At 44.2% G+C, this 19,370-nt stretch overlaps 2 protein-coding genes across 4 annotated transcripts in view; both read right to left on the reverse strand.

Moving 5' to 3' along the window:
* Window positions 1-5,533, reverse strand: part of LOC117743206 (frizzled-7-like) — a 7,618-nt gene extending 2,085 nt beyond the window's left edge. The window contains exon 1 of one of the 2 annotated variants that reach the window (XM_034551032.1): window positions 5,501-5,533. The gene's annotated coding sequence lies outside the window, so the exon portion shown is untranslated. Of the gene's footprint in view, window positions 1-4,350; window positions 4,382-5,500 lie in introns of those variants that run through there. The other variant, XM_034551040.1, reaches the window with a different exon arrangement.
* A 3,497-nt stretch (window positions 5,534-9,030) lies between these two features.
* cdk15 (cyclin-dependent kinase 15) lies at window positions 9,031-19,125 on the reverse strand. 2 transcript variants are annotated; one of them, XM_034555515.1, is made up of 13 exons: window positions 18,918-19,125; window positions 17,811-17,957; window positions 17,592-17,686; window positions 17,185-17,264; window positions 16,967-17,061; window positions 16,779-16,838; window positions 16,235-16,358; window positions 15,797-15,917; window positions 15,550-15,643; window positions 12,645-12,708; window positions 12,169-12,217; window positions 11,800-11,942; window positions 9,031-9,541 (listed from the first exon to the last, which is right to left on the reverse strand). In XM_034555515.1, exons 1-13 carry the CDS (start codon window positions 19,071-19,073, stop codon window positions 9,420-9,422), a joined length of 1,350 nt encoding a protein of 449 aa, XP_034411406.1. In that variant the 5' UTR covers window positions 19,074-19,125; the 3' UTR covers window positions 9,031-9,419. The 2 variants fall into 2 exon arrangements, with proteins under 2 accessions (XP_034411406.1, XP_034411398.1); XM_034555507.1 differs by having other exon boundaries at window positions 16,779-16,841.
* Window positions 19,126-19,370: the final 245 nt, after the last annotated feature.

The raw sequence follows: 19,370 nt of genomic DNA on the forward strand, positions 1-19,370 counted from the left end.
GAGTAAGGCTCTGACTGTTGTTTGTGCTTATGCACCGAACAGCATTTCGGAGTATCCGGCCTTCTTGGAGTCGGTGGGAGGGGTCCTGGAAAGGGCGCCGCCTGCCGACTCCATAGTTCTCCTGGGAGACTTCAACGCTCACGTGGGCAATGACAGAGAAACCTGGCGGGGCGTGATTGGGAGGAACGGCTTGCCCGATCTGAACCCGAATGGTGTTTTGTTGTTGGACTTCTGTGCTAGCCACAGTTTGTCCATAACGAACACCATGTTCGAACATAAGGTGGCTCATAAGTGTACCTGGTACCAGAACACCTTAGGCCGGAGATCAATGATCGACTTTGTAATCGTATCATCTGATCTGCGGCCGTATGTCTTGGACACTCGGGTGAAGAGAGGAGCAGAGCTGTCAACTGATCACCACCTGGTGGTGAGTTGGATCAGATGGCGGGGGACTCGGCTAGAGAGACCTGGCAAGCCCAAACGTGTAGTGAGGGTGAACTGGGAACGTCTGGCAGAGGATCCTGTCCGGGAGGTCTTCAACTCCCACCTCTGGAAGAACTTCTCACAAATCCCGAGGGAGGCTGGGGACATGGAATCTGAGTGGACCTTGTTCAAAGCCTCTATTGTGGACGCGGCTGCTCGGGGCTGTGGCCGGAAGGTCATCGGTGCCTGTCGTGGCGGCAACCCTAGAACCCGGTGGTGGACACCGGGGGTGAGGGTAGCCGTCAAACTGAAGAAGGAGGCCTTTCGGGCCTGGCTGGCCCAGGGGTCTCCTGAAGCAGCTGACGGGTACCGGCGGGCCAAAAGGGCTGCAGCGACGATGGTCGCGGAGGCTAAAACTCGGGCATGGGAGGAGTTCGGGGAGGCCATGGAGAAGGACTTTCGGTTGGCCTCAAGGAAGTTCTGGCAAACCATCCGACGGCTCAGGAAGGGAAAGCAGGGTCTACCCCAGGCTGTTCTCAGCAGGGGGGGAGAACTGCTGACCCGGACTGGGGACATCGTCGGGCGGTGGAAAGAGCACTTTGAGGAACTCCTAAACCCGGCCAACATGGCCCCCGGAGAGGGGGCAGCGCCGGAAGACTTTGGGGTGGATTCACCCATATCCCTGGCAGAGGTCGCTAAGGTAGTCAAAAAGCTCCTTGGTGGCAAGGCGCCAGGGGTGGATGAGATCCGCCCTGAGATGCTGAAAGCGCTGGACATTGTTGGGCTGTCTTGGTTGACACGCCTTTTCAGTGTCGCATGGGGGTCGGGAACAGTGCCCATGGACTGGCAGACCGGGGTGGTGGTTCCCATCTTCAAGAAGGGGGACCGGAGAGTGTGCTCGAACTATCGTGGTATCACACTGCTCAGCCTCCCGGGAAAAGCTTATGCCAGGGTGCTGGAGAGGAGGCTCCGACCGCTTGTCGAACCTCAGATTCAGGACGAACAGTGCGGATTCCGTCCCGGTCGTGGAACAGTGGACCAGCTCTTTACCCTCGCAAGATTACTGGAGGGGTCCTGGGAGTTTGCCCAACCAGTTTACATGTGCTTTGTAGACCTGGAGAAGGCTTTCGACCGGGTCCCTCGGGGGGTTTTGTGGGGGGTGCTGCGGGAGTATGGGGTGCCGGACCCGTTGGCACGGGCCATCCGGTCTCTGTATGCCTGCAGTAGGAGCTGTGTTCGTCTCCTCGGTAGTAAGTCAGACACGTTCCCGGTGGGTGTTGGCCTCCGCCAGGGCTGCCCTTTATCACCGGTCCTGTTCGTGACCTTCATGGACAGGATATCTAGGCGCAGCCAGGGGGCGGAGAGGATCCGGTTCGGGAGTCTCGGGATCGCCTCTCTGCTGTTTGCGGATGATGTGGTCCTGTTTGCCTCCTCGGACCGTGACCTCCAGCATTCACTGGGGCGTTTTGCAGCCGAGTGCGAAGCGGCAGGGATGAGAGTTAGCACCTCCAAATCTGAGGCCATGGTGCTCTGCCGGAAACCGGCGGATTGCTCCCTCCAGGTGGGGGCAAACTGCCTACCCCAAGCGAAGGAGTTCAAGTATCTCGGGGTCTTGTTCACGAGTGAGGGTAAGGTGGAGCGGGAGATCGATAGGCGGATCGGTGCGGCTGCAGCAGTAAAACAGGCGCTGTACCGGTCCGTCTTAGTGAAGAGAGAGCTGAGCCGGAAGGCAAAGCTCTCCATTTACTGGTCGGTCTACGTTCCAACCCTCACCTATGGTCACGAACTCTGGGTCGTGACCGAAAGAACGAGATCTCGGATACAAGCGGCCGAAATGAGCTTCCTCCGTAGGGTGGCCGGGCTCAGCCTTAGAGATAGGGTAAGGAGCTCGGACATCAGGGGGGAGCTTGGAGTCGAGTCGCTGCTCCTTCGTGTCGAAAGGAGTCAGCTGAGGTGGTTCGGGCATCTAGTTAGGATGCCTCCTGGACGCCTCCCATTAGAGGTTTTCCGGGCACGTCCAACTGGTAGGAGGCCCCGGGGAAGACCGAGGACACGCTGGAGGGATTATATCTCCCGGCTGGCCTTGGAACGCCTCGGGATCCCCCAGAATGAGCTGGAAAGTGCTGCGGGTGAGAGGGAAGCCTGGGTCGGCCTGCTGAACCTGCTGCCACCGCGACCCGACCCCGGATAAGCGGGTGATAATGGATGGATGGATGGATGTTTATGTTTTATACTATATTCATTTACTTATTTAAAAAGGTTTTTTTATGATATATTTATTTATTTAAAATGTTTATGTTTGAGATATTTATTTATTTTAAATGTAATTGTTTTATTTGGTATTTATTCATTTTAATAGATTTTTATAATATAATACTTATTTATTTTAAATGTTTAATTCAATCACAAATTACTAATTGTCCTCAGAGGGCTTTACAATCTGTACACATACGACATCCCTGACCTTTGACCTCACATCGGATCAGGAAAAACTCCCCAAAAATAACCTTTGACAGGGAAAAAAGGGAAGAAACCTTCAGGAGAGCAACAGAGGAGGATCCCTCTCCCCGGATGGACAGATGAATAGATGTCATGTGACCAGATGAACAATAGATGTCATGTGACCAGATGAACAGAGTTACAGAGTTACATAAACACATTCAATATGACAGAATGATTATGTTTTATATTTTACTATAAGCATTTATTTTAAATGTTTTATTTAAATGTTATATTTATTAATATTAAATGTTTTATATCATATTACGTTGAGTTATTATGAACATATAATATAATATATATTTATTTTATAATATAGAATATTTTATTCATTTTAAATGTTTGTCTTATATTATAGATAATTCTATTTATTTATTTTAAAATTAAATACAATTTTGGAATATCATTATTTCATTCTTTATGTTTTAAATTATTTAAAGTAGTATTCATTTATTTTAAACAATTATGTTTTATATTCTATTCTATTTCATTTATTTATGAATTTTTATTTCAGCAACAAAATATATTTGAATGCAGATTTCCACAGAACATGGAATTGTTTGAAAAATATAGGAAACAATCCTTTATGTTATATAAATACTAGTTATACTAATATAATAAGAGATAAGAGATCAAATAAGATAATCCTTTATTAGTCCCGCAGTGGGTAAATGTACTAGAGACATAATAACATCAAAAACAACTGATTTAAATAATAAACAGGAAGAAATCTGTAATAATAATCAAAACAATTTCCACAGTAAGTGAATGAATTGTATATATACGGACAGTAAATATACATTTAAATATTATGCACAGTATTTATATTTTATATTTATATTGCACAGGTTGAAATCATTGTATTTTTATGATCGACTAAAAACTCACTAACTTTCACTAAGGTTATTTATTTTACTAAGTTAAATGAATAATGACATTAGTTTATTAGTTAAACTTTTGAGTTCATGAAATATTTTTATATTAATTTAGTCAATTAACTAAGTAATAAAGATCTTCTACATTCTTGTTGAAGAAAATAAACTTCATGTTGATTATTTATAGTTTAGAATTAAAACATCTTGTTTTGCTTCAGTCGATTTAATCAATATATTCATAAAAACATCTATATTATGTTAGATATAAAATGTATATTTAACTTTCAGCTTCAAAGGACCGAATAGTTCTTGTTTCAAATAAATATTAAAACAATTGTAAATAAATATTAGCAATGACACGACTTGAAAGTTGATCAAAGTTTGATTGAAAACAAAGAAATATTTTGATTACAAACATCAGAGACCGGAAATCAAAGGCTGCTTTGATTTATTTATATTTATTTATGATATTTATTTATAATATTTGTTTATAACATATGAATTAATTTCCTCATCAGACAATATGAAACAAACAGAAAGAACACTGAATTACATTTTTCTCTTTCATCTCTCCAATCAATCAAACATTTCCTGTCAATCAAAACACAAATTATTATTATAATTAACTTGTTTTCGTTGGAAAAGTTTCTGAAGTCGTTTGAATCTAAATTAACGAGAAGAAAAAGAAAAGATATTCAGAGACGAGAGAACAAACGGACCACCTGACTTCAAATACAAATATATATATAAATATATATATATATATATATATATATGACTTTAGAGAGAGTGCTCCTTAAAACCCTGAAAGAACTAAAGTCAAATATATATATATATATATATATATATATATATATATATATATATATATATATATATACAGTATATGACTTTAGAGAGAGTGTTCCCCTAAAGGAACAAAACGAGTAAAGTATAAATATATATATTTATATGTGTGTGTGGGTGGGACTGTGGGTCAGTGGTTGGCGTTTCGATCCCCGCCCTAGTCCATGTGTCCTTGAGCAAGACCCTTAACCCTGCATTGCTCCCTGGAGCTGTTCTACGGTGTATGAATGTAACATGGTTGTAAGTCAGCTAAATGTAATATAATATGTATATATTTATCAGAATAATAAGTATAATGAAGTCAATAAATAACAATCACAATAATAAGAATTATCAAAATAATAATAATAATCCAAACAATAATCATACTAATAATAATCAATATAATAATAGATTACAAGCTAACTTTAGAATGCTAACTAGCTTGGTAGCTAGCTCCAGAGAAAATAAATAAATAAAAAGCTACTTTAATTCAAATGAGCTCATTCTGGAGCTTTAAGGTTCAGACTGTGACTTTAAAACTTCATTTATTTAATGACTGAAAGAACAATTCTTCTTAGAACATTCATTTATTAATTTGTAAGTTTTACGGTATTTTCAGTGAAAAACAAGAAAACACTGTAAAACCCTAAAAACAGTCAAACGTGTTTTAGTACGTTTGTTTGTTTCAGTGAAGAAGATGACGAAGACGAAGAAGCTGAAGGTAAAAGTTTGTGGATTAAAGTTGCATAAACATTATTAACTTCATCTTCTTCCCCCTTGTTTTCCTCTTTTATCCCCCTGTCTCCTAATCAAGTTCTTACCTTGGTAACCTCTGACCCCCAACCACCTGCCCCCTTGACCCCATCCCATCTCACCTTCTCCAGTCCACTGCTCCGGACCTTCTTCCCTTTCTCACCCATCTTATTAACACCTCCCTCTCTACCGGCTGTTTCCCCAACTCTCTGAAGGAGGCGGAGTCAACCCTCTCCTGAAGAAACCCACTCTGACCCATCTGAAGTCAATAACCACAGACCTGAAGTCAATAACTACAGACCTGAAGTCAACAACTACAGACCTGAAGTCAACAACTACAGACCTGAAGTCAACAACTATAGACCTGAAGTCAACAACTACAGACCTGAAGTCAACAACTACAGACCTGAAGTCAATAACTACATACCTGAAGTCAACAACTACAGACCTGAAGTCAACAACTACAGACCTGAAGTCAATAACTACAGACCTGAAGTCAACAACTACAGACCTGAAGTCAACAACTACAGACCTGAAGTCAATAACTACAGACCTGAAGTCAACAACTACAGACCTGAAGTCAATAACTACAGACCTGAAGTCAATAACTACAGACCTGAAGTCAACAACTACAGACCTGAAGTCAATAACTACAGACCTGAAGTCAATAACTACAGACCTGTCTCTCTCCTCCCCTTCCTTTCCAAAACTCTAGAGCGAGCTATCTTTAACCAAGTCTCCTCCTTTCTCCACAGTAACAACCTTCTAGACCCCCACCAGTCTGGATTCAAGGCCACTCAACAGAGACTGCCCTCCTTGCTGTCTCTGAGCAGCTTCACACTGCTAGAGCAGCCTCTCTCTCCTCTGTCCTTATCCTTCACACTAGAGCAGCCTCTCTCTCCTCTGTCCTTATCCTTCACACTAGAGCAGCCTCTCTCTCCTCTGTCCTTATCCTTCACACTAGAGCAGCCTCTCTCTCCTCTGTCCTTATCCTTCACACTAGAGTAGCCTCTCTCTCCTCTGTCCTCATCCTTCTAGACCTTTCCGCTGCCTTTGACACAGTTAACCACCAGATCCTCATGTCCTCCCTCCAGGACCTGGTATCTCAGGCTCTGCTCTCCCTCTTCTCATCCTACCTCACCGACCGCTCTTACCGGGTAACCTGGAGAGGATCTGTGTCTGAGCCTTGTCCTCTGACTACTGGGGTCCCTCAGGGTTCAGTCCTTGGTCCTCTTCTCTTCTCTCTGTACACCAACTCTCTCGGCTCTGTCATTCGCTCGCATGGCTTCACCTACCACAGCTATGCTGACGACACCCAACTGATCCTCTCGTTTCCCCAATCTGAAACACAGGTAGCAGCACGAATCTCTGCCTGTCTGACTGACATCTCTCAGTGGATGTCTGACTGACATCTCTCAGTGGATGTCTGACTGACATCTCTCAGTGGATGTCTGACTGACATCTCTCAGTGGATGTCTGACTGACATCTCTCAGTGGATGTCTGACCGACATCTCTCAGTGGATGTCTGACCGACATCTCTCAGTGGATGTCTGACCGACATCTCTCAGTGGATGTCTGACCGACATCTCTCAGTGGATGTCTGACCGACATCTCTCAGTGGATGTCTGACTGACATCTCTCAGTGGATGTCCGCTCACCACCTGAAAATTAACCCGGACAAGACTGAACTTCTCCTCCTTCCAGGAAAAGGCTCTCCCACCCACGACCTGACTATTAACTTCAACAACTCAGTGTTGGCCCCGCCCCCGACTGCCAAGAACCTCGGAGTGACACCTGTCAGTCAACTCTCCCTGACTGACAACATTACCACAATAACACGCTCCTGTAGGTACATGCTGTACAACATCAGGAGAATACGACCTCTTCTCACTCAGAAGGCGGCACAGGTTCTGGTCCAGGTTCTGGTCCAGGCTCTGGTCATCTCACGGCTGGACTATTGCAACTCCCTCCTTCAGGTCTACCGGCTAATGCCATTCGACCTCTACAGCTCATCCAGAATGCAGCTGCTCGACTGGTCTTCAACCTCCTAAATTTACCCACAATCCTCCGCTCCTCCACGACCTTCACTGGTTACCGGTGGCCGCAGCATCCGCTTCAAAACATTGGTACTTGGGTACCGTGCTGCGAACAGATCGGGTCCGGTCTACATCCAGGACATGGTCTAACCTCACATCCAGGACATGGTCTAACTTCACACCCAGGACATGGTCTAACTTCACACCCAGGACATGGTCTAACCTCACACCCAGGACATGGTCTAACCTCACATCCAGGACATGGTCTAACCTCACACCCAGGACATGGTCTAACCTCACATCCAGGACATGGTCTAACCTCACACCCAGGACATGGTCTAACCTCACACCCAGGACATGGTCTAACTCCACACCCAGGACATGGTCTAACCTCACACCCAGGACATGGTCTAACCTCACACCCAGGACATGGTCTAACCTCACACTCCATCTCGTTCACTTCTCTCGGCTTCTGCCAATCAGCTTGTAGCTCCGTCACTTCGAGCTAAACACTCAAAGTCACGACTGTTTGCTGTGCTGGCTCCTCATTGGTGGAACGAGCTCCTCATTGACATCAGGACAGGAAGTCTCTACAGACTAAAAACACATCTTAGTGACGACACCTTGAATAGGGAAGGTAGAGCCGTAGTAGCACTTTAGTAGCACTTAAATGTCTCTTACTGATAGCACTTTGTAGTTTAGCACTTTAGTAGCACTTAAATGTCTCTTACTGATAGCACTCTGTAGTTTAACATTATTGAAGAAATTGTACTTTCTTGATTCTTGTTGTTCTGAGTTGTACTCATAGTTGAAATCACTTATTGTTAGTCGCTTTGGATAAAAGCGTCAGCTAAATGACATGTAATGTAATAATGTATCTGTATGAACTTTATTATCTATATAAACATTATTATCTGTATAAACTTTATCTCTATGAACATTATCTGTATGAACTTTATTATCTGTATAAACAATATTATCAGTATGAACTTTATTATCTAATAAAGTTCATACAGATAATAATGTTTATACAGATATTAGTTCTTATAGATTCTATATGAACTTTATTATGTGTATAAACATTGTTATCTCTATGAACTTTATTATCTATATAAAGTCTATCTTTATGAACTATATTATCTGTATAAACATTATTATGTGTATAAACATTATTATCTGTATGAACTTTATTATCTGTATAAACATTATTATCTGTATAAACATTATTATCTGTATGAACTATATTATCTGTATAAACATTATTATCTGTATAAACATTATTATCTGTATGAACTTTATTATCTGTATAAACATTATTATCTATATAAAGTCTATCTGTATGAACTTTATTATCTGTATAAACATTATTATCTATATAAAGTCTATCTGAATGAACTTTATTATCTGTATAAACATAATTATCTATATAAAGTCTATCTGTATGAACTTTATTATCTGTATAAACATTATTATCTATATAAAGTCTATCTGAATGAACTTTATTATCTGTATAAACATAATTATCTATATAAAGTCTATCTGTATGAACTATATTATCTGTATAAACATTATTATCTGTATAAACCTTAATAGTAACAACATTAAAGAACACAAATACATTAACATGTTTTTATTCGGAGCTTGTGAACGTTAAGATTCTGTCTTTATTCATTAAATATTCATGAGGATCGAGGGATTCTCCCTCAGAAATCATGAATAAATCATGACGACAATAATCTAATGATTCAGACGGAAAACCTTGAAGGCAACATTTTAGATCTTAATCAACAAATAGATATTAAAGCAGAATAATCTGTAAACAAACCTAGCTTTAGCATTAAGCTTAAGCACTTAGTTTAGCTTCAGCTATAGCATAATACTATACTAAGTTACATTCTATATTAAAGTTAATGGAGTGGGTTTCTCCACCCCTCTGTTCGCCTCCTCAGGTTGTTTGAGAGAGGGTTTGTTTCCCCTCCGGTCGTCTCCTCCGGTTGATGGTTGTTAGTTTGTGTTTGTTTGGAGTTTTTTTGGCAGCAGCGATAGTTTGACCTTCTTTCCGGGGTTAAAAACGTCTCTGACCTCGGTCTCCAGTTGAACGCCCCGCACTTTGAAAATGGACACCGCTGAAAAACAGAGAGAAGAGAAATGATTTGTTTTTAATTTATTTTATAAAAAAATCGAACTTGCTTGTGTTAGCATGTAGCTCTGTTCACATGCAGCTCTGTTCACATGCAGCTTGTTAGCATGTAGCAGATGGAGTTAGATAGTTAGATAGATAGATATATACTTTATTCATCCCCAGGGTGAAATTTGTTTGAAGCAGCAGCAAACAAGGTTACAATATAAACAATACACTAAAATAAAATAGCAGGGCAGGACATATTATATTTAAGAATTTAAATAATAAAGGAAATGCGAATCGCCACCTTAATGTGGTGGAAGAGTTTGAGAGGCTCAGTGATCCTGGGAGCTATGGTGTCTGGGGTATCAGCCCCTGGTAGGGTCTCCCAAGGCAAACAGGTCTCGGGGGAGAGCCCAGACTAAGAGCGGTTAAAAAAAAAAACCCTGATGGATAGCAGGCCATGGTTTTCATGGTTTTCAGCTACTTTGCCAGGACAAGGGAAACCGGAGCACCCTCCCGGAGCCAGACCCATAGCGTCTGGTGGCCGGGCCTTCGCCTATGGGGCTCGGTCAGGCTTAGCCCGAAGAAACAACATGGAGCAGCCACCCTGTGGACAAGCATCGGGGTCGGGTGCTATGTAGACCGGGCGGCGGGCCGGGCAGTCGGCCTGGGTGAGCAGATCACCAGCAGCATAGACTAGCACTAGGGACGTGGAACGTCACCTCGCTAGCGGAGAAAGAGCCGGTTGCTGGTGCAGGAGGTGGAGCGGTACCAGCTAGATATAGTTGGGCTCACCGCCACGCACAGCATGGGCTCTGGAACCAAGCTCCTGGAGAAGGGTTGGACTTTGTCCTTTTCTGGAGTTGAGCAGGGTGAGAGGCGCCGGGCAGGAGTGGGGATACTCCGCAGTCTTGGGGTGAGCGCCGCTGTGTTGGAGTTTTCCCCGGAGAACAAGAGGGTCGCCTCCCTTATGCACCGAACAGCATTTCGGAGTATCCGGCCTTCTTGGAGTCGGTGGGAAGGGTCCTGGAAAAGGCGCCGCCTGACGACTCCATAGTTCTCCTGGGAGACTTCAACGCTCACGTGGGCAATGACAGAGAAACCTGGCGGGGGTGTTGGGAGGAACGGCTTGCCCGATCACTCAAGGGAGGAAGCAGAGTTAATAAGGTGCAATGTAGAGATGTAAATTCATCCATAAGTAGGGAGAGAAGAGGAGATAGGTGCTCAGTGTATTCTAAAACATCCCCCAGCAGCCTATAAGCCTATAGCAGCATATCAAGGGGCTAGACCAGGGCAAACCTGATTCAGCCCTAACTATAAGCACTATAGTTAGGGCTGAATCAGGTTTGTCCTGGTCGAGTTGTATCAGATGGCGGGGGAGCCGGCTAGAAAGACCTGGCAAGCCCAAACGTGTAATGCGGGTGAACTGGGGAAGTCTGATGGAGGACCCTGTCCGGGAGGTCTTCAACTCCCACCTCCGGATGAACTTCTCACACATCCCGAGGGAGGTTGGGGACATGGAATCCGAGTGGACCATATTCAAAGCCTCTATTATGAACATGGCCGATAGGAGCTGTGGTCGGAAGGTCACCGGTGCCTGTCGTGGCGGCAACCCGAGAACCCGGAGGTGAGGGAAGCACTGAGGGAATCTCATGGTGGATGAGATCCGCCCTGAGATGCTGAAGGCGCTAGACATTGTTGGGCTGTCTTGGCTGACACGCCTCTCCAATGTCGCATGGGGTTACCGAGGTGGTGGTTCCCAGTTTCATAAAGGGGGACCGGAGAGTGTGCTCGAACTATCGTGGTATCACACTACTCAACCAACTCTTTACCCTTGCAAGACCACTGGAGGTCTTGCCAACCAGCCTACATGTGCTTTGTGGACTTGGAGATGGCTTTCGACCGGGTCCCTCCTGTTTTTTATGGGGGGTGCTGTGCGTGTATTGAGGTCAGATAAAGTTGTCTCCTTTGGAACAGGGACCAGGCACAACGTCTTCCACAGCACCGGGACTTCCTCCTGTCTCGGGCTCAGGTGCTGCAGGACATCCGGCAGCTGGATAGCGCAGGTCTTCAGAACCCTTGGGCTGATACCATCAGGTCCTGCAGCTTTGCCTTGGTGGAGTCTCTCCAGCTGTCACCTGGTCAGTCGTCACAGAAGGGGGGGGGGGGGGGGGGGGGGGGGGGGGGGGCGGAGGGGGGAACCCTTTTTGCAGCTCACCAGGGGGGACAGAGAGAGGGGTGTTTGGCAGGTGTTCTTACTGTCCCTGAGGTGCATGATGGGAGGAGGCAGCGTGCTGAAGAACGGGTGCTGCACTGAGTCCTGCGCCGAGATCCGGTCTGCAGGGACCACCTTCAACATCCTCTGGACCAGGTCCTCGGTCTTATAGGGCAGCTGGTCTAACCTGATCCAAATCAACACAAACAGAACAATGGAGGACTATAGGAAGACCTATTCCAACTTGAGCCACAGTAGGCTTCATGCTAACATGTTAACAAGCTTGCATACAGTTTCCAGACATTATTTAACATTTTGGCTACACGTTAGCATGTTAGCATATACTACAATAAACTATGCTACGCTCAGTGCTAACCGTTAGCATCATCTTCTAATAAACTATTATTTCGTACCTCTTCCAAACGTTTCTAAACCGCTTCGGCTTAGAGAGAAGAAATCGTTCTGGGGAGAAGAACAACAATAATAATAATATAATATTATTATTGCTATTGATGAAGAGGAGGAGGGACAATCTGCTGAAGATGACAAACCTTTAGAATAGAATGTGTGGTTATTTTGATGTTTTTTATTAAAAATAATAAATAATATTTGGCTTTCAGAATAAATTTATTAAAAAAGGACAAAATAGACTACTTTATGAAACACAAATGTTAATTTTAATAATTTATGCTGTGACGTTGCCTCCTGCTGGTCGCTTGGGGGCTCTGCAGAGAGCCGATCAATAAATCAATAAATCAATCAATTAATCAATCTGTGGAAAAGCAGGAATATTAAATTAACTCTCAGAGACAGATACTGCATATTAAAACTTCATGAATTATTCAATCAGTATAAACAAATGAAAATAAATAAATATATTTGAACTGACCGGGTGTATAATTGGGCAGCTGGCTGACCCCAGGCCAGCTGTCCTCAGAGGGGACGCCAAGGACCTGCATGGACACAAGACCTTGATTTATTATTATTATTAAAATGAGAGAAATGTAATCTCCAAAATTAAAAAGTAACAATAATAATAAATTGACACAAATGAAGAGAACAAGACATGAGTTGTACTTATATTAGTATATAAACTATTATATGGTAAATGGACCTCTACACTCAAAGTTCTTCAACACTACATGACGTCATTCACCCATTCACATGCATTGAAACATTGATGGGAGGGGCTAAAGTTCCACCTGTCCATCAGCAGTAACTAACATTCACACACTGATGGGAGGAGCTAAGGTTCCACCTGTCCATCAGCAGTAACTAACATTCACACACTGATGGGAGGAGCTAAGGTTCCACCTGTCCATCAGCAGTAACTAACATTCACACACTGATGGGAGGAGCTAAGGTTCCACCTGTCCATCAACAGTAACTAACATTCACACACTGAGGGGAGGAGCTAAGGTTCCACCTGTCCATTAGCAGTAACTAACATTCACACCCTGATGGGAGGAGCTAAGGTTACACCTGTCCATCAGCAGTAACTAACATTCACACACTGATGGGAGGGGCTAAGGTTCCACCTGTCCATCAACAGTAACTAACATTCACACACTGATGGGAGGGGCTAAGGTTTCACCTGTCCATCAGCAGTAACTAACATTCACACCCTGATGGGAGGAGCTAAGGTTACACCTGTCCATCAGCAGTAACTAACATTCACACACTGATGGGAGGGGCTAAGGTTCCACCTGTCCATCAGCAGTAACTAACATTCACACACTGATGGGAGGGGCTAAGGTTACACCTGTCCATCAGCAGTAACTAACATTCACACACTGATGGGAGGAGCTAAGGTTACACCTGTCCATCAGCAGTAACTAACATTCACACACTGATGGGAGGGGCTAAGGTTTCACCTGTCCATCAGCAGTAACTAACATTCACACCCTGATGGGAGGAGCTAAGGTTACACCTGTCCATCAGCAGTAACTAACATTCACACACTGATGGGAGGAGTTACCATGCAAGGTGCCACCCAAGGAGACAGAGTCCGGACCGGCAAACTAAATGACTACAGGCCCGTCGCTCTGACCTCTGTGGTCATGAAGTCCTTTGAACTGTCTGGTCCTGGCACACCTCAAAACCCTCACCGATCCAATACTGGACCCCCTGCAGTTGGCCTACAGAGCCAACAGGTCTGTTGACGACACCATCAACATGGCCCTCCACTACATCCTCCAGCATCTGAACTCTCCAGGAACCTACGCCAGGATCCTGTTTGTGGACTTCAGCTCTACCTTCAATACAATCATCCCGTCTCTGCTGCATGAAAAGCTCTCCCAGCTGCACGTGCCCGACTCCACCTGCAAGTGGATCTCAGACTTCCTGTCTGACAGGAAGCAGCACGTGAGGCTGGGAAAGCACATCTCATCCACTCGGACCATCAGCACCGGATCCCCTCAAGGCTGCGTTCTTTCCAGTCTGCTCTTCTCCCTTTATACCAACAGCTGCACCTCCAGTCACCAGTCCGTCAAGCTCCTGAAGTTCGCGGATGGCACCACCCTCATTGGTCTCATCTCTGGTGGGGATGAGTCCGCCTACAGGTGGGAGACTGACCATCTGGTGACCTGGTGCAGCCAGAACAACCTGGTGCTCAACGCCCTAAAGACAGTGGAGATGGTTGTGGACTTCAGGAAGAACGCAGCCCCACCCGCCCCCCTCACCCTGTGTGACTCCACGGTCAACTTGGTGGAGTCCTTCCGCTTCCTGGGCTCCACCATATCCCAGGACCTCAAGTGGGAGCTGAACATCAGCTCCATCACCAAAAAGGCGCAGCAGAGGATGTACCGCCTGAGGCAGCTGAAGAAATTCAACCTGCCAAAGACAATGATGGCACACTTTTACACGGCCATCATTGAGTCCATCCTCTGCTCCTCCATCACCGTCTGGCACGCTGCAGCCAAGGACAAGGACAAGGCCAGACTGCAGCGCACCATTCGCTCTGCAGAGAGGGTGATTGGCTGCAATCTGCCGTCCCTCCTGGACCTGTTCGCCTCAAGGTCCCTAAAGCGGGCAAGAAAGATTGCAGCCGACCGCTCTCACCCTGGACACGAGCTGTTGGAGTCCCTTCCATCTGGCAGGAGGCTGCGGTCCACCAAGTCCAAGACGCACGCCACTCAAACAGCTTCTTCCCGTCAGCAGTCAGGCTCATCAACGGAGCCCGGACCCCCCACGGACTGACTCTTCCATCCCCGGGTCTATTTACCACCCCTGGACTATTTATTTACTACCCGGGACTCTTTCATCCCTTGGACTATTTTCCACCGGTCACTCCTCTACACATACCAGCACACTTAAATAATACATCTCACTTTAACTTAAACACTACATACACTTTATAATTGCACTTTATCTTACACTGTACATTTTACATTTTACATTTTATTCTTTGTCTCGTCTGCACTTTGTTGATTGTTTATTTGTTGTCTAATGTTGTTGCTTGTTGTTGCTTGTTATGTCTGATGTCCCATGTTGCACCACCCACCACATTAAGTTCCTTGTAGGTGTAAACCTACATTTCAATTCAATTCAATTCAGTTTATTTTGTATAGCCCAATATCACAAATTACAAATTTGCCTCAGAGGGCTTTACAATCTGTATACATACGACATCCCTGACCTTTGACCTCTACATGGCTATTAAAAGTTTCTGATTCTGATATTACAATACAAATATAATAAAATAATAACATATAATATAATTAATTATTGCCATCATCATCATCATTATTATTAATAATAATAATAATAATAATAATAATAATATTCGTCCTCACGGTCCAGATCTTCTGTAGTTGTTCAAACTCATCAGTGACTCCGGGGAACGCCGGCGCCCCCTGAAGCATCTCTACGAAGATGCAGCCGGCCCCCCTATCCAATGAGAAACTGTATTTAAAGGTCAGTTCCCTGATTCAAACATGATCAACTTTATTTAAATTGTATTTAAAGGTCTAAACCCATGATTCAAACATTAATATTGATATAGTTATAAGTACTACTGCAGTAAAGTGTCTCAGGACTGACCAGATGTCCAGAGCGGTGGAGTAATCTGTGGATCCCAGCAGGACGTCGGGGGGGCGGTACCACAGCGTCACCACCTCAGAGGAGAAAGTCTGACTGGGGATGGACTTGGACCGAGCCAGACCTGAACCCAGAACCACAACCAGGGATGCAGTCAAGACAACCAGAGATAAGAGCAACACCTCAGACCACCAAGAAAAACATGTTATGCAGCAGAGAAACATCTGAGAAAGCGTTGTTTTAATGCATCTTAAAGAGACAGTGTTGTTATTAAATCCTTTAAATGCATCTTAAAGAGACAGTGTCATTTTCAAATCCTTTCAATGCATTTTTAAAGAGACAGTGTTATTTTAATGCATCTTAAAAACACAGTGTTATTTTAATGCATCTTAAATATAGAGTGTCGTTTAATTCATCTTCAAGAAACAGTGTGGTCTTAACCGAAGTCGGCCATCTTGAGTTCTCCAAGGTAGCTGATGAGCAGGTTGTGAGGCTTCAGGTCTCGGTGGAGGATCCTCCGGCTGTGGATGAAGCACAGAGCTCGCAGAAGCTGGAACATGAATAGCTACAACAACAGCAACAACAACATAAGGACCACCTTAAAAAACATATTGAAAGCCCCCCAAACACACTATAAACTGCTCGAAGGAACAGAAAACCTGAAATACATTTACTAAAACAGTTCAATCTACATACCACCAAACATAAAATAAAAAGACTAAATAAACTGTAAAACCTAGAGATTGAGACCATGAATTCATGTTTACGATGTTTACTTTAGGGAAGTCATTTTCTCATAGACTTCTATACAACCAGAGGAGTCGCCCCCTGGTGGTCAGTAGAGAGAATGCAGCTTTAACACATGAAGAATAGACTTCTATACAACCAGAGGAGTCGCCCCCTGGTGGTCAGTAGCGAGAATGCAGCTTTAACACATGAAGCATAGACTTCTATACAACCAGAGGAGTTAAAGGTGTGAACAGACCCGGACATTGTGGGAGTGAAGTCCTCCAGGATGTTGGTTCAAATACTGGGCCAGGTCTGTCTGCTGCAACACACCAGAAGAAGAAACAGGAAACTCACTCAAGATGTTTTGAATGTAAACTGTAAATTCTTATTATTTCACTTCATGGTGATTAATAAATATTAAACATTTGTTTTAATATTTCTCACCACATATTCAAAGACGAATGTCAGAGACTCTCTGGTGTGGATGATGTCGTGGAGGACGACGATGTTGGCGTGTTTCAGACCTTTGAGCAGAGACGCTGCACACACACACACACACACACACACACACACAAAATACTAGGGTTTTTACTGTAAAAATGTGTGTGTGCGTGTGCGCGTGCGTGTGCGTGTGCGCGTGCGTGCGTGTGTGTGTGGATCACCCTCTCGGATGGCGGTGAATGGGACGCCTTCCTCCGTCTTCATACGAATCTCCTTCAGCGCCACCAGCTGCCCGTTTATCCTCCACAAGCAACATGTACACTCAATATAGAAGCCTATTGTAGTAAAAGTACTTCTGCAGTAGTATTCCAGAGTAAAAGTATGCTGAATGATCTGAGATCAGCTCAGAGTTCTCATAGATGTTATGATTATTGAATTATTAAAAACATTATGATTCTCAAACATCACACGATGTGTAGTACTTTTTACTTCACAGATATTAATACAAGTTACGTTGTATACTTCACATATACTTTACTATACATTATAGTTGTACCTCTTTGAGTACATGTAGCTGCTAACACTCAGGTAACAGTACTTTGTTGTGTAGAAGTACACAGAGGCTGACCTGCTGATGCCTTTGTACACGGAGGCGTACGCTCCTTCTCCCACTTTCTCCAGACTCAGGTACGAGTGGGCCGCTCCGAACCCAAGACCTGGTTTCTGATCAGAGGACACGTGGACCAAACTTCATATTCATATTGCTACTCAGAAGAAGCTCCAGAGGAGCGAATGAAGGGGATGCAGCACAGGTGGGGGGGGGGGACAGGTGAGATAGTGGTCTGACCCAGGAGAAGTGGTCCTGGCAGCTCTTCCCTCCAAGCGGGTCGCTGTTGCTGCGTCCTCGCTGCACTCTGAAGCGTCGGAACTGCAGAGTGTGGAACCAGTGAGGCTGGGACCCGGAGGGGGGCGAGTCAGACCGGTCCAGATCCAGCTGGGACACAGAAACAGAGACCACATCAGCAGGACCACCACAAAAACTTGTTCAACGAGAAACATGAGTTCAGTTACTGAAGAGTACAGTTACTGAAACATGAGTACAGTTACTGAAACATGAGTACAGTTACTGAAGAGTACAGTTACTGAAACATGAGTTCAGTTACTGAAACATGAGTTCAGTTACTGAAGAGTACATTTACTGAAACATGAGTTCAGTTACTGAAGAGTACAGTTACTGAAACATGAGTTCAGTTACTGAAACATGAGTACAGTTACTGAAGAGTACAGTTACTGAAACATGAGTTCAGTTACTGAAACATGAGTTCAGTTACTGAAGAGTACAGTTACTGAAACATGAGTACAGTTACTGAAACATGAGTACAGTTACTGAAGAGTACAGTTACTGAAACAGAAGTACAGTTACTGAAGAGTACATTTACTGAAACAGAAGTACAGTTACTGAAACATGAGTACAGTTACTGAAACATGAGTTCAGTTACTGAAGAGTACAGTTACTGAAACATGAGTTCAGTTACTGAAACATGAGTTCAGTTACTGAAGAGTACAGTTACTGAAACATGAGTTCAGTTACTGAAGAGTACAGTTACTGAAACAGAAGTACAGTTACTGAAGAGTACAGTTACTGAAACATGAGTACAGTTACTGAAACATGAGTTCAGTTACTGAAGAGTACAGTTACTGAAACAGAAGTACAGTTACTGAAGAGTACATTTACTGAAACATGAGTACAGTTACTGAAACATGAGTTCAGTTACTGAAGAGTACAGTTACTGAAGAGTACAGTTACTGAAACATGAGAACAGTTACTGAAGAGTACAGTTACTGAAACAGAAGTACAGTTACTGAAACGTGAGTATAATTACTCAAACGTGAGTATAATTACACAAACAGAAGTACAGTTACTCAAACAGGTTGGGTTCTTCATGTGAAGTACCTCAGCAAGGGGGAGGGAGGTCGAATTCTTTCTCAAGCTGACCTCCACCTTCACCACCTCCTCCTCTCTTTCTTCCTCCGTCCTTCCTTTCTCCTCCTCGTCGTCCTCTTCCTCACCACAGCAGCTCTTCCTCACCCAGCGACACCAGTCCTCCATGTTGTCTTCTTCCTCTGCCTCCGTGTCTTCAGACTCACGTGGTTCAGGATGAGCAAACAGGGTCTCATGACTGTCTCAGTGTCTCAGTCCTGGACAACAGAGTCCATTCAACTCACTGTGAGTGCTGCCACCCTGAGGTCACCGTGAGGAACTACAGCCCTGATCAATACACAGTAAACTAGACGACACAGCTGTGATCAATACACAGTAAACTAGACAATACAGCTGTGATCAATACACAGTAAACTAGACAATACAGCTGTGATCAATACACAGTAAACTAGACAATACAGCTGT

Source organism: Cyclopterus lumpus, chromosome 2 (genome assembly GCF_009769545.1).
Source record: "Cyclopterus lumpus isolate fCycLum1 chromosome 2, fCycLum1.pri, whole genome shotgun sequence".
Lineage (NCBI taxonomy): Eukaryota > Metazoa > Chordata > Actinopteri > Perciformes > Cyclopteridae > Cyclopterus > Cyclopterus lumpus.